Source organism: Myodes glareolus, chromosome 22, assembly GCF_982192425.1.
Source record: "Myodes glareolus chromosome 22, mMyoGla1.1, whole genome shotgun sequence".
Classification (NCBI taxonomy): Eukaryota; Metazoa; Chordata; class Mammalia; order Rodentia; family Cricetidae; genus Myodes; species Myodes glareolus.
In genome coordinates this window covers 51,791,131-51,809,446 of record NC_142047.1, presented here as the reverse complement: position 1 = coordinate 51,809,446, position 18,316 = coordinate 51,791,131, and the positions used below count along the sequence as shown (strand labels likewise).

Below are 18,316 nucleotides of genomic sequence, written 5' to 3'. Positions count from 1 at the left end.
GTGAGCGGATGATCACCCCCAGGTGCTGGGGCAGCCCCCCACTTGTGGGCAACTTTCTTCTCTTTCAAACCCCACCTCTGTCAGGCCCGCCGATTGGAAAAGCAAGAGGACAGGCAATAAGCAATTGAGAGCCGCCTCTCGAAAGCGGAAGTGTCCCATCTGCGGGCCCCACAGGTGCGAGCCAGGAACATCTGCCTTAGTCTGAGGTGGAGCCACCCGCTCCCACCAGCCGCACCCAGGGGCCAGCCCTGCCACCTCCCGGGTGTGGGGCTGTCTACCCAGGCCCCTCACTACCCCAAATCCAAAGCCTCCCTTGGCTCACTCTCTTGGATATACGGGGGACAGTTGGCTCAGCTGTACTGGTGCTTCTGAGTCCAGGAGCCCGGCCCAGCAGGACTGCAAATAAATAGACCAAATCTAACACCCTCTGCCAATCCCACACTCCTCCATCATCAGAACAGAGCAAGCATGGTGACACTGGTGGACAGTCCTCGCTCACAAGGTCCTCTCTCTCCAAACCCTGAAGGGAGCAGTCAGCCAGCATGACAGAGAGGGCAGAAAGTTCCAGAAGTCTCCAACTCAAGGCCTAAACATGCAGCTTGTCTACCCTTAACTTCAAGACACCCAAATGCCAAGTCGGAGACATCCAAGGAGACATGCTGATGCGGGGATTTAACCAGCTATGCACAGGAACAACCTAAACAGTAAATCAAAGCAAAGCGTAGCTATCCAAGTGACATCCTAGGACCATGTCTGAGGACCTGCACCAGGCTTAAGAGAATACTATTCCGTTCCATGAAGCCACACCCTTCATGAAGCTGCTGTCACCCTTTAGTAAGTAGCTGTCTCTGGGACCTAAACCTCTGGTGGCATTATTTCTGCTAGAAGTCAGCTGGAGAAGGGCTGGAGTTTCCACCAAGTAGACAGCCTTCCCAGCCAATTCTAGGCTGCCAGGCAAAGGGCCCGCTTGGCTCGAGCTCCCCATGAGGAAGATGGTATAGGACTGTTTCCACTAGCTGGGAGACTGTGACCCTGATCCTGCTCAAGACCAGGCATAAGGTGACAACGGAGATTCTTAGAGGGCGCAGGTGGCCAGAGAACCCCTGATGGTACGATACAGAGAGCCCACCTGAGCCCTGCGTGGGAAGGAGGCTGGTCAGAGTCCTGACCAGGCTTACTCCTGACTCTGCTCCCCTAGGCCTTTCATTGGGGATAAATAGAAGGGGGCTCTTGGGCAAAGTCTGACTGAAGGCAGTTAAAGTGGGTGGAGTCTCTGGACCTCCCAGGCCACAGGGAGGGCTCTACCCCGTGGGAAGACAGGCATATGAGCCACCGTCTCTCTCTGGTCAGGATGGATACTACCCCAGCGGGGAGGAAACACACACCATGAGCCACACCAGACCGGGTCCTTTGGGAGGTTGCCCGGCTACAGGCAGGATAGGAGGAAGTTGTTGGAAAGTCACACCGGAATGGCATGGTGGAGGGAGGACTGGCAGCCGGGCAGATGGTTCCTGCCGAAGAAGCACTGGGCACAGCTGCAGTCCCCGACCCCCACCGCATTATCACTGTGACACAGCTGGCTGCCTCACCCCTGAAGGCTGCAGGAGGACCTCCCCCACGCTGTCCCCAAGCCCGCCCCATGTCACATGAGGCCCTGCAGCCTCCCACCCTCTGTCCAGGGCTACAACCTAGCTCCGCTGGCAGTAGTGACTAGAAGGGTCTGGGACCTCCGAGGAACCGAGGCACGGGCGCTAAGACACCAAAGCTGCCCCCACCCCTCCAGTTCTTTCGACACCCCAAGCAGTCAGAGAAGGTGCTTGAGGGTGAGTTCTGGAAGCCGGTCATTTCACCCCAGCTCCAGCACCCATCAGTCTCCTACTCCATTGGCAGCTCCATGTCCCAGGCATCTACCACCCTGGAGAGTGGGGCACTGCTCTCAGGACCCCGGGGTCTTCAGCATGGCAGCCCAGGTAAGAGGCTAGGGGAGGGAAGGGGGAGGACTGGAGAGACAGCAGCTGGGACAGGTGGAGCAGGTGACAGGAAGGTGACATCTCCAAGCTGCTGTGCGTGTGCCCAACTTTGTTGACAACGTGGCTGTGTTGACCTACCTCAAATATCAACACAGTCCCCCCAGCCAACAGCTCACAGCTGGGGCAGGTGGCCCCATAGGAGCATGGCAGGTGCCAAGCCTGAGTCCTGGCCCCACCCAGAGGCAGGTGCCTGGCTCTGTGGAAGAAGGAATGGGCTATGTTTTCTACAAGTGGGGGATGAGGCTAGATGTCAAGGGGCTCACAGATGCTTCCAGATATAAAGCCTCAGTGCAGGTTGGAGGGGGCAGGCATAGCGCAGGCCCAGCGCCGTGAGCAGACTACATCCAGCAGGGCAGTGGGGGACATGGGGACCTTTCTCACCCGCAGGAGTTGCTGGCTTCAGGTAGGAGACCCAGCAAACTGCCAGGCTCCTCTACATCTCTGTCCCCGTTCCAAAACCTCCAGGGACTCAGAGATGGCTAAGCAGGTGGCTCCGTCCCCAGCTCACAGCCAACCATGTGGTCATACTTCAGGCAATCTTTGGAGCTTTCCTGAGCCCACAGTTCTGAATCCCACAGTACTCTAGCTGTGGCAGACAGATTCATAACCAGACCCTGGGCCTGGGGCACTCTTTTCTGCAGAGAGAACCACAGTAAGGCTGCTTCAAACCTGCAGCTTGTCCAAGGCCCCGACATCCAAATCCCCATGTATCCAGAGACATACAGGACTTAAATGATGGTGCCTGGGTCTATATGGCCTAACTTCCCAAACAGCATGTGTTATTCTTGGCTTCTGCCAGGTGAGGGGATTCAGCAACATCTGTGAAAATGTGCTGATTCATAGACCCAGGTGTGAGTCCCCTGCAGGTGGGTGCAAGGGAGCTGCTGTCCTCATGGACCCACTGTCCTGAGCGCTGCAGCTAAATCTGTGCCCTTTGCTGCGTGCCCTGGGCCAGGTCCTTCCTTCCCTTCTACCCCAGTCTTCCACATGGCTCCTCTGAGACTAGGAAGGAGGCAAGAGGCTAGCTAGAAGTGGAAGGAAGATCACTGTGTGATTTGGATGGAGCAGTAACCTTAGAAGCTCAGGGCCTCAAGGTGTATGTGAACTTGGTTGTGCCAGCAATAAGGATGTGGTATTAGTGGGATGGGGGTGCCCAGAACACTCTGCATATGTCCCTGACAGAAAACCCATCCTCCAGTTTAATGTCCCCAAGGTCACTTGGTACAGGTCACACTCCTAAAAACAACCTCCACCGGAGGGGTCAAAGGTGGACTCTGCAGGTTCAGAAAGCACCACCAGAGGCAGCGTGGAGCTGGACCTCTTTGGCAGGTCTAGGTGGCTAAGATAGTTCTGGGTTCTCTGTAAACCTCCAGGAATCTGTGCAAAATCTTGGAGACAGAATATGAGTTAATTGGCTTCATTGAAATCATTGCAAGAGCAGAGAGGTTTGAAACTGAGTGCCAAGAATCTCTTTCTCTACAAAGTCGGCACGTACAGAACTCCCTAAACTGGGCTCATGGCTAACGGCAACAGGAGAGAGGCCTCTGCTGTGAGCTGGGACATGGAGGGCTGTGGGTAAAGTGGATGGCAAGGACGAAGACTCCCATTGTCCCTGTGACAGGGTGAGCAATGAGGAGTCAGCCTTGCACGGAGCAATCAATCCCACCCCTCAGAATGAGGGTGGGGCATCCTGGTCTGTCACAGACCCCAGAGCGCAGAGGGGCCAGAAGCAGACCAGGGAGAGTGTTTGCCGGCTCACGTTTATTAGGAACCTACTGTGTGCGATAGGAGCAGCATAACCCTGCTGGTCTCGGAGATCTGGATCAGAGGGTGGCTTTCTTCCTGGGAATGGGGCCAGGGTGTGCCATGTATAGAAACCTTGAAATCCACTCACACAGTAGCTAGATGATCCAAGTGGATTTAGCACCCCCCCATAGGCGAGGTCCAGGTAGTGAATCCCACGGAGTAGCCAAGTCAGGCTTGCTGGTGTGGCTTTAGAGAAACAACATGGGGCCCAGTTGAGCAGGAGGTAGGGAGTGTCACTAAGTGGAGGAGCCCAAACAGAGGCAGGAGGGGCACTGGCAGCAAGGACACCTGGGCCTCTTGGTCCAGATCGGAGTTCTGAGCCCAACCCTGGCCTGGGTGGCTTCTACTACGCATTCCCTCCTCCCTCTTCTTCCCCTCCCCCCTGCTCTGCCATCTTCCTCTTCCTTCCTCCTTTTTCCAGGCTATCACTGAGCTTAAATGCCCAGGGGTTCCTTCCTCGTGCATAGATCCTGCTAACCCTGGGTAGAAGATATTCGAGAAAAAGACCCCCGAACTGAGTCCCTTGTTATTGTCCCCGTAGGTCTGCCTACTTGTGTCAAATATCACATTATCCAGTACGCACAGGACGTACACGGGTTCTGTGCAAACGTTGGGCCATTCTGTAGGAGTGACTTAAGGCCATGCCTCTTGGTCTTCTCATGCAGCCACCTGGAAACGGTTCCCTGGGATAACAAGGGATGAGTGGGGATTTCGTGGCAGATCTCACAGGCACCAGCTGCCGGGGGTACCGCGGACATCCCCAGGGCAGCCACAGTAAAGACCAACATAGAAATCCATGGACGTTCCCACCTCACACGCAGCCTCCACGTAGGCTGCCCAGCCTCTGTGCTTGTTAGTGGGATACAAGCTTTGCAGGGACAATGTGACCCACGCAGGAGGCAGGTTCCCAACAGACGAGAGAGGCTAACATGGGAGCCAACTTCTGAGGTGGCGTGTCCCAAAAAGAGGGACCGGGAAGCCCATGAGAATCTGCAGAGAGTTAACAGTGACCTTTGCCCTAAATCTGTACGAGCGACTGTGATCTCTCACCCACATCTGCTTGGAATGAGGTGACCTCTGACCATATCTGTGTGACATAACAGTGACCTCTGACCTGCATCACCATAAGGTGATGGTGCCTTTTGACTCAAGTCTGTGTGATGTGAAGATGACCTCTGACCCATTTCCTGCCAAAGCACCTTCAATAGGCTCAGCAGCTCCATGCTGTGACCTTGTGCTCCACACTCCTCTTCCAGCCCTGCTCCCTTAGTCAGGCCACCCGGACTCCACCTCGGCCTTCATCTTGCTGGCCTCACGGTCTCAGGGGCTTCTTGTGAGGTTGTACCCAGCCTTGAGAGATAGCAGAGGATGATACAGAGGCACCAAGCAAAGCATGCTTTGCTGAGCCTGCAGCCTAGACCTGGGAGCACATGGGTTCAGGTGCAATGATCTGTCTGTGGTAAATGAGATAGCCAACACCCCCCACACACACACACACCAAGATCAGCGGCTGGGTAAAGGGGCCAATTGCAGAGCCAGAAACACACGCCTTGAAAAGTGAACTAATCGTGAGGGACAGCTTGTGAACTTCAGACAGAGGGAGGATGGCAGAGCCCCCAGCCTGAGCCGGCAGGGAATGGAGGAACAAGGAGGGTCACTGGGGGCTCACGTCCTGAACTCAAGTCTTCTTCCTGCTAGTGCGCTCATCCTCCCACACATGTCTAGGTCTAGGTGAGGTAGGAAGCCTCTGCTCCAATCCCCAGTGTCCCTGGTGATACATAGACGGCTCCTTCGGGTTGTCATTCCCACGCCACATACCCTCTCCAGCAGTAAGACTAACTGGAAGCCAGGAGAGGGATGTATGCAGAGACAGGATGAAGTCCAGGTCAGCTTCCTAGAGAAAGTGCCCCAGGGGACAGCTGAAGGCCACTCTTCAGGCAAGGGAGACTTTCAGTTCTCAATGCAAATTGAGCAGAAAGCATGTCGGTGGGTGTGCTAACCTAGACAAGGCCTCTCTGGTCTCTGTTCCCCGAGGGGATGCCCGTCCTGTGCTCCATCTAGAACTGTCCACTTCAGTAGGGGAAACCAAGGGAGGAGAGAAAGGGGCCTCTCTGAAAGTGGTCCACCCCCACCCTGGGAGTAGTACGGGCTTGGAGGTGTTGTGAGTATGGTGACAGACCCAAGGTCAGGCCACACGGAAGTGGTGGACTAGCCGTGAAGTTCCCAGATGCATGTCTCCCCAGCCCAGGGTGGCCACTCAGAAGGATAGGAGCCCTGCCCGGGGAGGCTCTAGCGGCTCTTAACTGAGCAGAACTGTTCGCTGCCTCTTGAAGGAATGATGGCTCTGACAGGCACAGGCGCCATTCTTTCCAACCGCCTTCGGCTCCTTGCGGTTCCTCCGCCTGATGAGCTTCCCACTGTGTCCCAAGTTTATATGTGACATGTTGTCCGTCCCTCTCAGTTGTGTCTGGCTCCATAAGGTTGGGTCTCGGGGCTGCTTAGAGCAAGAGTAGGGTGTTCTCAGGAGCGCCTAGCACCGAAAGGAAAAGGGATGCCCACGAAGAGGTGCGGCCGTGATAAACTCACAGAGCCAGGTCAAGCAAATGTTACCAGGGTCTACAGAGTAGGGCAAGGAGGAGAACACAATTTCTTGGTCATGGATGCAGGGGCACACCCATTCTGCTGTGTCCACTATTGGCCTCCAGCCTGGTAAGATCAGGACAAGCTCTCCTGAAGTCTAGCTGAGTGAGGATCCCGGATGCACATTGAACCTCCTAGCAAGGAGGTCCCAACTTCCTCCAGGGCAGCGAGACAGGGGACACAGTAGCCTCTTCCAAAGGGGCATCTCCCCCAGGAGGATATAAAGGGGATCAGAAAAACAGAGAAGAGCGTTGTCCCTTGGAGGCCCAAGGGCAGCAGGCTTTAACTCAAGTTTGGTCCCTCAATTCCCTATCATCCTATTACCATGTTGCTCATAGAGGAGGACACAGAACCAGAGAGCAGAAGCACTTACACAGTAGTGAGCTGACATCAGGCCATTACCTCCCAAACCCATGCTCCCTTCCTGCCACCAGCACACAGGAAAGCCAAATGGCCTCCTCAGACTGAAACTGCAAGTACTGACCAGGGTAGACTCAGAGCCAGCTCTGAGGGGCTCATCTACAAGAGACAGCAAGAAGTGAGGAGGAATCTCACAAAAGCCTTTGGCACCGGCTTCTCTGGGTGGGAGTTTGAGCCCAACAGAACACCCTAAACTTGGCTTTTCAGGGGCTCTGCTTGCTCCTAGAGGATCAAGCACGCCTTGAAGTCCAGCTGATGGCATTAACGGTCACAGAGCAAAACTGCCCCGCTAGGGCCCCCACAACAGTGCCCTGACAGAAGACCTCCCTCTATTTGAGAACCTGGTCTCCATCTTCACACACTAGTGAAGTTGGTTTTGCAACTGAGGGTCCATAGAGTGGAGCCCTGGGAGGGGGCAGGGCGAGGACAGAAAGCTTCCTTTCTGCCTGAGGAAGGAGAAGCCCCAGAACTTTTTGGGAAGCTCTGTGAAGGCAGAGGCAGGTGATCAGGGTTGGTGCTAGATCAGCAGCTGAACTCAGGGCCTTTTGAAGCCAGGCTCATCCTAATGATACAGCCTATGTTCTGGCTTCATGGACCAGGTTTAGCCATGTCCCTGGGTCCCCAAGCTACAGAGAGTCTGTCACATAGATCTGAATTCTGGTGATCTGGGCTTCCTGGTCTATAAAGTGTGAAGGTGGGGACCAAACTTTAAAGATGGGAATTAGCTCTACCCATTCCCACACCTGGATGTGACGCAGACCGTGGGACACCTTGCTTAGCCTGGAATGGAACCGAGGGAGGACAGGTCCACCCTGGCACAGTGCCTGGCCCCCTCGTCTCAGCCCTACCTCTCCCTCACCACTTCCTAGGGTCCCCAGCTCCCACCCCATCAGGACTGATCCTAAACAAAGGGGGAGGTACCATAAGACCTTGCCAAAGCCAGAGGAACTGGGAGTCAGCCCCACCCTCCGACCCAGGTGCACTCTGAGTATCTGGAAAGTCCCGGCTCTGGGGGAGGGGAAGGGGGAGCACTGCTTGAGGGGCTCAGAAGGCCCCATGTTGTGTCTACACAGCTCCTCGCTGCTGCCACTGGCCCAGCGCACCTGTGTGCCAAGGACAGCAAGGTCTGCTGGGCCTGTGTAGTTCCACCAGACTCTGGGCTTCCTCAGAAAGCATCCCTTGGTACACCCAGGGCCTCAGCTGCTGTTCCCCACGGCTCCAGCCTAAGAAGAGGGAAGGAATACGTTTCCCACACACACCATCAGGGAATGAAGCAGAGGCCCAAGGGAGGCTGCTGTGTTGGCCGGGCCACACCTTGAGTCTTGCCTTCCCAGCTCTTTTGTGTATCTTTGTCTGTCTCAGCTGTTCTGTAAAATGGAAACAGTAACTGCCAAGTTCTCCCCCCAGATCCATGTCAGTTAGTCAAATGGGCAGCCAGCACTCAAAGGTCTGCCGGGCCTCAGAACAGCCTGTGGCTCCCATTTCGTCTACAGCGTTTCTCCCAGACACTATAGTGTTAAATCGCCACACTAAGAGCGTTCTGTCCTATGGGCTCCGTCACTCTGTGCTGGTTCCCATGGAGGCTGCTGGTCCCTGGAATGGACATGCCACATAACCCACTTCTTTGCTTCCCTGTTGAGAACTGAGCCCCTGGCTCCCCTGTTACAAAGATTCTCAGATGAGGGTCTCTTTTCTTCTTTCCTTATGTCTACATCCAAACACAAGGTCAAAAGCAGACAACAGGCCACATCCTGGTCTTTAGCAAAGGCCCAAGTCTGAAGTGGCTGTGGCTTTCACTCTCAGGAGAAAGAGGTTGAACTCCAAGGGAGGTAATGGGAACAGAGGATCGGCAGCTGGTTTGTGTGGCCCCAAGTGCCAAAGAAAGGCAGAAATGCAGGGTCGCAGCTCACATTCAGGAAGGCTTGTTGTGGCCAATAACAGTTCTTGGTGACCTTACAGGCCCTGGCACAGGTCCTCAGAAGAAGGTACTAGGCGCTAAGTGGGAATGCATGCCTGGTAAGGGTGGGTGGGTAGAGTCATGGTCTGTCTGGCCCAGGTGTGGGAGAGACATTGAGGATACCTAGTTGTGCTAGGTATAGATGCGAATGTATATGTACTAGAACAGATGTGAGAGGAACCAAGATTTCGAAGGGCACACAGCCCTACTATGATTAGGCTCTGCTCATTGGCAGGTTACTCACCAAAGTCCTCTGACCCTGCATGGGGTGACCTACTGGTACCCTGCTGGTCAGCTGCTCCCAGCTAAGGCACTCAGGGAGACTCGAAAGTTCGACATGGATGGTGGACACTTGAGATTGTGCAGGCAAGTGCACACTGGGCTCAGGGACCTGGGAAAGTCTGTGCAGTGGCCCGCGGGAATCACCTCAGCTCTGCCCTTAGGGCGGAAGGAAGGGGGAGGGCTGCTTACTCTACTGCGTGGGTGGTCAAGGGGAATTCTGACGTCCGTTCTGTGGACTCTCTGTACAGGCCCTGGCCTCCCCTGCACAGCCCAGGTTGAGCAGTTGGCCAGTGGGGGAGGGCATGTTTCGTTGCAGAAGCCTGTGGTTCTGCGGTACTTTTTAGCTTTTGATTTGCACGGTCTCTAAAATTATTTGTTCACGTGATTACAAATTGGCCTCACTTAGCTTTGTCACACAAGAATTTGGGTTGTTCCTCTTTTAGCGGATAACAGAGGCCCAGGGTCCGCTGGAATTCTCACTGGTTAGTTAGGCCTGGAACTTCCCCAGCCAGCATACAGCTCAGGGTCAGAGCATCTCCCATGCCACACAAAGGCGTGCATTGGCAAGTGCCACACACCCCACAGTAGATGTATGACAGCGTTATAGTAGCCACATGCAGGGACACTGTTACCCAGGTCAGCATCTTGTGGCAAGTCTCTTTCTGAACCAGTGGATGGATGTAGGACCTTGGCGAAGGTGCCCAACGGAGTACGGGGAGATGGAGGGATGGATGGATGATATATGTATGATTATTTATGGAGGATGGATGTATGGATGATGGATAGATGGAGAGAGTATGATAGAGGATGGTGATAGGTGGATGGATAGAGGATGGATGGTTGATGGATAAATGAATTGTAGATGAATAGATGAATGGATGGTGGATGATGAATGGGTTGGATGGAAGATGGCAGATGGAGGGATGGATGGATTGTTGATGATGAATGGATGAATGGTAATAAAGCTTCTTATACTGTTATCTCCTGTCTGAAAACTCTATCCAGGAAGGATCTGAAATCTGATTTTAAATAGCATGGTTTTGAATTGCAAATAGCAGATAGCCTAGTCAGAGACTGTGCATGGTTTATGTGAAGCCACACAGCAAAAGCCCAAAGGCACGTGGCAATGATACCCATCTGGGACCCAGGGATCCATACTGTCCACTTTCCTAGCCTCTTGCTTAAAGATTCCGAGATATAAAGTGGCTCTCCCACCTTTGGGATTTCTATCTGTGTTCTAACAGGGAGAAAGAGAAAGAGGGGCAGAAGATAAAGGTTGGGCTTGGGTTGAAAGCCCAGTCTTCAGACTTCTACTTACACCCTGCGACAGGGGTCCGTTCTGCTACAAACTGAAAGTTAAGAGTGTTTGACCCTCCTTGTGTACCATTTATGGTCCATTCAGCCCCTGTTTACCGGAGTCATGATCTTCTTTGTCAGTGCCCAGTGCAGAAGCCCCTTGCTCAGTATCCTGTCTGAGCTATGGAGCAATACCTCTCTACCCTTGAAGTCCATTGCAAAGAGACACACGGAAGCCAAAAAATGCCAGAACCCAAAGTCTATTTATCCCTTCACCTTGCCTCTGTCCACCCCCAGGCTCTACCACAGTCCCTCAACACACACACACACACACACACACACACACACACACACACCAAGACAACTTCTCCTTTCCTTCCTGGAACAGTTCTCCTCCTGGCAGCCACACTGCCCTCAGCTTCTCCTCAGAAGTTTCAGACCCTGCAGTTATTTTAGATCCCAGCCACACCCAGAGACCCCCCCCCCGATAGGCCACCTTGCCTTGAGGGGGCTGCACCCCCCAACACCCTTGAGCAAGCGCAGAGCCAGTGGCTCCAAAGTCCTTCCTGCAGCTCCACTATGACTAAAGGGCATCAGCCAGCTGTTTCTCACTCGGTGCCTCGGTTGCCACGGCCAGCGTATAGCCAGTGCAGTTCTCAGAACATTCTCTGCTTTCTAAAGGAAGCCCTGCTCCCATGAGCGTCACTCCCTGTCCCCTCCTTCCCTGGCCACCACTAGCCGGTTTTCTGTCTCTGTTGGGTTTTCCCGTTCTGGACGTCTCTTATCAAAGAGAGCATACACCATTCAGGCCCCTGCTTGACCACTTCTTTCACCTAGTGCCATTTTTCAGGGTCACCTGTGTGTAGTGTATCAGTGTTTCTTCCCCTTACAGCTAACTAGCATTCAGTCCTGGGGACGATGCCCCGTTTTCAGTTTGTCTGCACTTTACTCTTGGTCTGAGGAGACCCCAACCCCACCACCTAGAGGCCGTACGTCTTCCTCAGTGAGTCTCTGTTTACCTGATATGTTAATGAGGACAGTGGCCAGGGCAGTGTATGGATGTAAGGTGGCAGAAGGTAGCATTGCGATCTGGCCGTCACCTTTATCTTCACTGCCCTAGACTTGAAGAGGCATTGCTGTCCCTACACAAGCTCTGACGCAGTTTACACTCCCTAACTTGAGGGGTGTGAGTGTGGTTGGGTCAGCCCTGGAAGTCCACCAACCCTGGGGTGGTGAGAGGTAAGGAGTAGAGGTTGTTCTGGAGCAGTTCTGACCAGGATCCTCCTCCAAAAACACCGGCTGCGTCTCCAGATCTGTGGCATGAAAACTCTGTAGGAGAACCGTAAGCGCCTATCAAGGGTCCTCTAGGAGCATCAGAGCCCCAAAGGACCTCTATTCCAAGTTGACCTGGGTGCTCCAGATCTCAGATTTGGGGCATGGCTATGTGTCGTGTGTCCCAGGCTAGGTGAACCCAGATGTGGTGGTCATCGCCAGCGCCGAGATGCTGAGATAGGATGACTTTGAATTTCAGGTTACATAGTGAGTTCCAGGGTTTGTTACTTACTTTTCCCACGGCTATGACAAAACACCCGGAAAAACGACTTAAGGAAGGAAAGGTTTGTTTTGTCCCACAGTCTGAGGGGACAGTGCATCATGGCAGGGAAGGCACGGAGACAAGAGGCCTGAGGCATCTGGTCACATTGCATCTGCAAGTGTTCATCTCACATCCTCCTTTCTACTTAGTTCAAGACCCCTGTCCAGGCACACATTGAAGTTGGTGGTAGGATGGGGGTCTCTAGAGAAGGGCATCAGATTCTGGGGTAGATGCTTTCTGCGGGAGACACCTAGAATGGCTGGGTCTCTTCAAGGTTTATCGTCTACGTGTCAGAAGCTAATGGCGCTGCACAGCTCAGTATTCAGAAACAGACCTTCATCCTAAACGGCTAGACATGGCACTGAGGGAGAGTTCCAGGTGTCAACCACACAGGGGTGGGACAGTCCCTCCTCCCCAGCTTCTGGCTTTCCCAGCCCTGTCCTCCATATGTGCACCTGCCAAGTGACACCAGTCCATACAGGCAGCGCCCCTACAACTCCAGATGGGACCCCAAACTTTACCAGACCCTCAGACAGCTTCTCTTGCAACATAGGAAGGTATGGCAGTCAGTTCTGGCCAGGATGGTGGTACCCTTGGACTGACCCAACCCTTTGGCACCCCCAGCACACTAAGGAAACTGAGGCTGTAGAGAAAACAGGATTCCTGGAGCAGGTGCGAAGGCTGGACTGAGCCCAGGCCAGGCGAGGGAGGGAAGTCAGCCCCTCAGCAAAACCCGGGGTTTTGGATTAACATTCATGGGATGTCGTCAGCCAAACAAACGCAAATGTTTATTTTCCCAGCGGTAAATTACAACTTCAATAGACAGAAATTATGGTCCTGGGCCTTGAAAAGCAGTGACAGGTGCCTTGTCCCTGGATGGTCACACGGCCTAAATCTGTTGTGTCTAAGAGCCCCCAAGCTCATTCATGACTCCCTGAAGCCTCTCCCACCCCTCAGACTTGTGTCGCCCACCAGACACATGTCCGGGTCTGCAGCATAGCCAATGTGTGACACAGGAGCCCAGGGCCAGCTCTCCAGGCACATAATCACTCTCTACAGAGTGACTGTCATCAGGCCTCCACCACGGGCCTTGTCCCCAGCACACTTAGAAGCTCCAAGAAGGACACGGAACAGAAACCACACAATCTCGTGTAACCTCCCACACATGACTGGCATGGTGATGCCCAGAGCCTCAGTCCTTGTTTCTGGTCTTTCCTGCCCTCCCTTTTAGATATGGAGCTACCCAGACAGATCAAGAGAGGGAGGCAGGGTCTTCTGCCATTATGTCTTGACCCTTTATCCTCAGGCAATACTCAAGAGACCCAACTCTAGCCCCACAACCAGGCATATGATCATCGCAGCTGCAAAGCACCCTGGGAAGGCATGGATAGGCAGGTGGGGCAGCTCCCATACCTCTTTGCACAGAGTTTCCCTGAGAATATTGAGTCATTTGACACAAGAACCCTACAGAGACTCCTGGATACTTTGGCCACACGCCCTTCTGATCTGCAGAAGACGTGGTCTCATAAGGGGCAGGCAAGTTGGGTGGAACAGAGCCTGGCCTGGAGAGCCGAGAACGCCAAAGGGCAACGTGCTTCCCCCCCCCCCCCCCCCCCCGCCGCCTAGCCTTTCCCTCTCCAAGGCTCACAAGTTTCCTTGTGTGCAAAATCAGTGAATTGACTGGGGTGCTCTTAGGTCTCTTTACATTGTAATTAACTCCTCTCCCTAGATTCAGGGCAATATCTGGGACCTGCTCCCTTTTCTCTGGGCCCATGACGGAGTCCAGAATTAGTCTGTGCACTCACTGAGGTTATGGGGCTGTGGATCAATCACTAAGGGGAACATAGGAAGTGACCCCCCTAACCTGGGCACAGCCATCTGTTAACAGCGTCCTCTCCTCTGTCATTGCTTGAGAAGGTGGGACTTGATTGACAGATACATCAGACCAGGCAGGTTCCATGAATGGTTATTTATTTCCTTATTTTTGTCCAAGGCACCATCCTTGCAGAGTCCCAATGTTGATGGGGTCCTGACATTTTGCACCTCAGCATCCAGTGGGTGCAGGAAGCCACATGTTCTGATGCCGGGGGCCTCCTCTCAACCAAGGAGAACCACAGAGATCATGGGGACAGGACAGAGGAAAGTTTCCCATGGGATATGCTGAGGCTGGGCAGGACCCTCACTGAGAATGTATGTCTGCAAAATGTTCTAAACAGAGTGTCTATGGGCCTGGAGCTGGGAGGGGTGTGGAGGAGGCAGCTCAGGAGCTGAACCTTATCTGGAGCTGGAGGGGACAGCACCAGCCTCCCCATGTCACATTCTCTCATGTGGAGATGGATGGAGAGAGAAGCTCCCACCACCAGGCCTGGCTCCAGTGATAACAAACGGCCTGTCAGCAACAGACACTGTGGGTCGGGAGATCATCGGCTGCCTGGCCTTGATGGATGAGCTGTGCTGGCTTCTGTGTGCTCCCAGCGAGCCTGTTCCCGTCACAGCAGGCGCTGGGTTACAGGAGCCACTCAGCTCTGAGTGTGCAGTAAAGGACAGCCAGGTGTGGGTCATTCAGGAATATGGGGCTACAAGTGACAGGAACCAGCTCCAGGGAGTCAGTCAAGCACATCTGTGACAGGAGGTTGTCTGTCCTTGTCCTCTGTCCCCCCCCCCCCGCCTGTCCTTTCTGCTGTGTCCCAGCAGATGGCCTGGGACAATCCGGCCCTTACCTCCCATGTAAAACCAGAGGCATGCCTTCCTTTCCTGTTAGCCAAAACAATCCCGGGGAAGGACCGTGAGTGGCCAGGTGGTCACCCTCCTTATCTGAACCAGGTGCCCACTTAAGGCCAAGGAATAGGGGCAGAGAAGCCACATAGGGGGTGCTGAAATAGCATCAAGGCCGGAGGTCCCATTGATTATTACCAGGATGGGGTGCAGGCTAGAATTCAGAGATGTTTTAAAAAAGCAAAAATAGAGCTAATATAGTTGGAATCCTATTATTCAGGAGGCTGAGGCAGGAAGATAGCCTGTAAATCCAAGGCCAGTCAAGACTACATAGTAAGTACTTGGCCAACCAAGACTAGCTATGTAGCAAGAATGTATGTGTGGGGCCAGGTGGTGGTGGCACACGCCTTTAATCCTTGGGAGACAGAGACAGATGGAGCTCTGTGAGTTCGAGGCTAACCTGGTCTTCAAGAGCTAGTTCCAGGACAGCTAGGACTGTTACACAGAGAAACCCTGTCTTGGGGAAAAAAAAATACATGTCTATCTGCATATTACCCACAAAAGCAAAAACAGAAAAAAACGTTTCCTAGGGAGTGGCATGAAATGGCATGAAGTCACTTGTGAGTGTATGCAGTGGTACTGCACTCCAGGAGCAGAAAAGCAGTGGACAGTAGCCAGACGGGACACCAGAGCTGAGCAGGGAACAGATAAGCCATGGACAGACACAGATAAAGAGGGAGAGGGAAGGACACAATGTGGAGGAGAATCAGGGCAGCCTGAACTGAAGGCAGAGGAGTGGAGAAACAGCTGACCTTGGGAGGAGTGTCCCCATTATCCTCATGGGACTTACCTATTCACATACTTTACAATTTGTATTTTTGCTTGCATTTGCTTCTACCTATCCATCTGTCTGTCTGTCTGTCTGTCTGTCTATCCATCCATCCATCCATCTATCTATCATCTATCCATCCTCTCTGTGTGTGTGCATGTGTGCATATGGAGGCTGGGGCACAACCTTGGGTGTTTCTACCTTTCTTTTTGAGACAGGGTCTCTCACCGGCCCAGAGTTTGGTGAGTAGCCTTCACTGAACCCCAGAAACCTGTCTCACCTCCCCAATGCTGGGATCACAAGCACAGACCACCACACCTGGCCTTCTCACATGGGTCCTGGAGATCAAGCCCATGTTCTCATGTTTGCGTGGCAAGCGCTTCACTAAACGCCACCCCAGCCTGCTGTTTTCTCTTCCTTCTTTGTGTATTGTAGCCTTCGGTCCTTCGGGCACATGTCCCAGCCTGTTTCTCATCTTTCAGGGTGAGTCAGGGCCCTGAGGAGTGCAGAAGCTGTCACCATCACACAATAAGATGTGTCACTCTTGGGGTTCTGTGCTGACTTACATCCGCCACAGGTGCCCTTCTCTGCTAGTGTGCTTAGTGTCTTGTGCTTCACAATGTGTTCTTTAACTATGAGCAGCTGATTTTTGCAAGCAAAGAGGAAAATACATCGTATATTTATCCACAGTGGGACCTGGCCCTTGATACAGTCTGCAAGCGAACTCCACATCTCTGGGGACATTACACAGTGCCTAATCATACCCCCACTCCTTGGCATGCATGTAAGCAGGTTGCCTCAAGTGTGCTTGGCAGCGCCTCGTTTGAAGCTGAGCCAAGACAAGAGAACAGTCTCTGGCCCTCTTGACACATGTATGGCTATGGCTCCCACTGATTCCAGGGCTTGCAGTCACCCCCACCCCAATATACCACCTCCAGCCTAGAGGAGAGTAAAGGAAGGAGCAACAGCTTGAAGGTTCCCATGGTGCAGAAAGGGTTCCAAAATGAGAACAGCAGAAGGCAGGGCACACAGAGGACATACACAGTCACTCAGCCGTGCAGTGCTGCTGTGGCCTCTTGTCCCCAGGGCATCCCCTTGGGTCTTCCCTAATCTATGGCCTGTGCTCTCCTCTTCACTCAGGGACAAAGCCTGGACCCGGTTCTTCTCTGTCCACTAGAGGATCAGAGGTAGAGGATCAGAGATGTTCTGGGTCTTGTTTCGGGTTTTGTTTCTTGTTCTGGGTCTTGTCACTCAGAACAGGTGACAGGTCCTCTACCTTGTCGTTGTTGGGCAGTGTCCAGGACAGTAGAGACTTTGGCAGATGACTCCTAATGTGTAACTTTATGGCTCAGTCTTAAGTCTCTTCATAACAATGGTCACAGTGCCCTGCAAATGAGCGGCACCCTGAGCGAGCCCTCCTGCAGAGTTCTGTGGCCATCCACTGTTGGCTGGCTCCAATGATTTTCCAAATCTTGCTTTCGCATGCAGATGAGAGGTAGAGGGGTCTTAGCAGACAAGGGAAGCTCAATGTCTTCCCACAGTCCGAAGTCATCAGTGCTTCCAAAAGGGAGAGAGGTCGTGGAAGCTTCCTCTCCCCTCTGACTTCTGGAGGTCCTACGGGACGGTATAGATGCGTTGGCCCCCGGAGTTCTGGGTGCAGGATGTGAGTTGCTGGGGAGGGAGACCTGTGTTGGCAGCCCCTGTGGCATATGCAGTGTTATCCCACTCACAAAGGCCACTTCTGAGCCACCCTGCCCCTCTCCACTTGGTCTCAATCCTTGTGATAGCTGCGTCCTTGCCAAAAGCTCACACTTGTTCCCTGCTGTCTGAAAGGAACAGAGGCAGCCATCTGTCCGTCCTCCTGCCTCAAGACTGTCATACGCTGTACGGTTGGCTGGTAGATGGCCCCAAGAGGGGTGGGGGAAGCTAAAGGGCTAGGACTGAACCAGGAAATTCAGAAGCAGGTGGGGGAACAAAAAGCATGAAGGTTTCTGGGTGAAGTCAGAACTCATCCCAGCCACCACCACAAGACTTGAATCTCCCAGGGCCAGCTTCCTCACCTGCAGAAATGCATCATTCCCAAGTGGGCATATGAAAAGCATTTAGACCTCAGCAGAGGCGGAAGGCAGCAGGCAGCGCTTCCCAAAGCTGCACTGTTTGAGGTAGCTTGGCCCGAGGCTGCTGTCTGTGCCGCCTAGAGCTGGAACTTCAGCTTCCTGGATTTGTACACACTGTGATTCACTTTTACCTGGAGAGCCTGACCTCTCAACTCCCTCATGTCACCTTCTTCCTCTTCCTCCTCTCCCCCTCCTCATTCTCTTCCTCCCTCTTCTCTCTTCCTCCTTCCCCCTCCTTCCTCCTCAACAGAGTCTCTCTATATAGCCCAGGATGACCTGGAACTCACTATCTTTCTGCTTCGGCTCCCATATGCTGGGATTATAAGCATCTGACGTTGCAGCTGGCTAAGCCTTGTTGAACAGAATAGAAATATGCATTGAGGGGAAGAGGAGCCATGTAAGAATCCAGGTGCTAGACCAGCGTCCATTCCCCTATGCCTTCTCAATTGCGCGTACCCTTTACTATTTACATGAGATGCTTAAAATGTCATTGATATCTTTATTTTTCGTCTCCCAGGCTTTTTAAAATAAACAGACCAAGCATTATAGAGCCGATTTGGATTTTCAGGGAGACTGATCAGAGAGCAGAGCTACCCCTGAATCCCCACAGCACCAGCAGGGGCACTGGTG

At 53.4% G+C, this 18,316-nt stretch overlaps 1 protein-coding gene and 1 long non-coding RNA gene across 6 annotated transcripts in view; one reads left to right on the top strand and one right to left on the bottom strand.

Annotated features, from left to right (window-relative positions):
• Positions 1 to 327: 327 nt before the first annotated feature.
• Positions 328 to 18,316, top strand: part of Cbfa2t3 (CBFA2/RUNX1 partner transcriptional co-repressor 3) — a 76,926-nt gene continuing 58,937 nt past the window's right edge. For 2 of the 4 annotated variants that reach the window (XM_087900527.1, XM_087900526.1), the window contains exon 1: positions 332 to 1,970. In XM_087900527.1, coding sequence (XP_087756653.1) covers positions 1,895 to 1,970 — 76 coding nt within the window. In that variant the 5' untranslated portion in view covers positions 332 to 1,894. Of the gene's footprint in view, positions 1,971 to 18,316 lie in introns of all 4 variants that reach the window. The other 2 variants (XM_087900524.1, XM_087900523.1) reach the window with 2 other exon arrangements.
• On the bottom strand, positions 3,775 to 4,905 carry LOC125402615 (uncharacterized). Of its 2 annotated transcripts, XR_007232679.3 has the most exons (3): positions 4,647 to 4,895; positions 4,388 to 4,519; positions 3,775 to 4,022 (listed from the first exon to the last, which is right to left on the bottom strand). It is a non-coding gene; the product is annotated as an uncharacterized LOC125402615 (long non-coding RNA). The 2 variants fall into 2 exon arrangements; XR_007232678.3 differs by having other exon boundaries at positions 3,775 to 4,519; positions 4,647 to 4,905.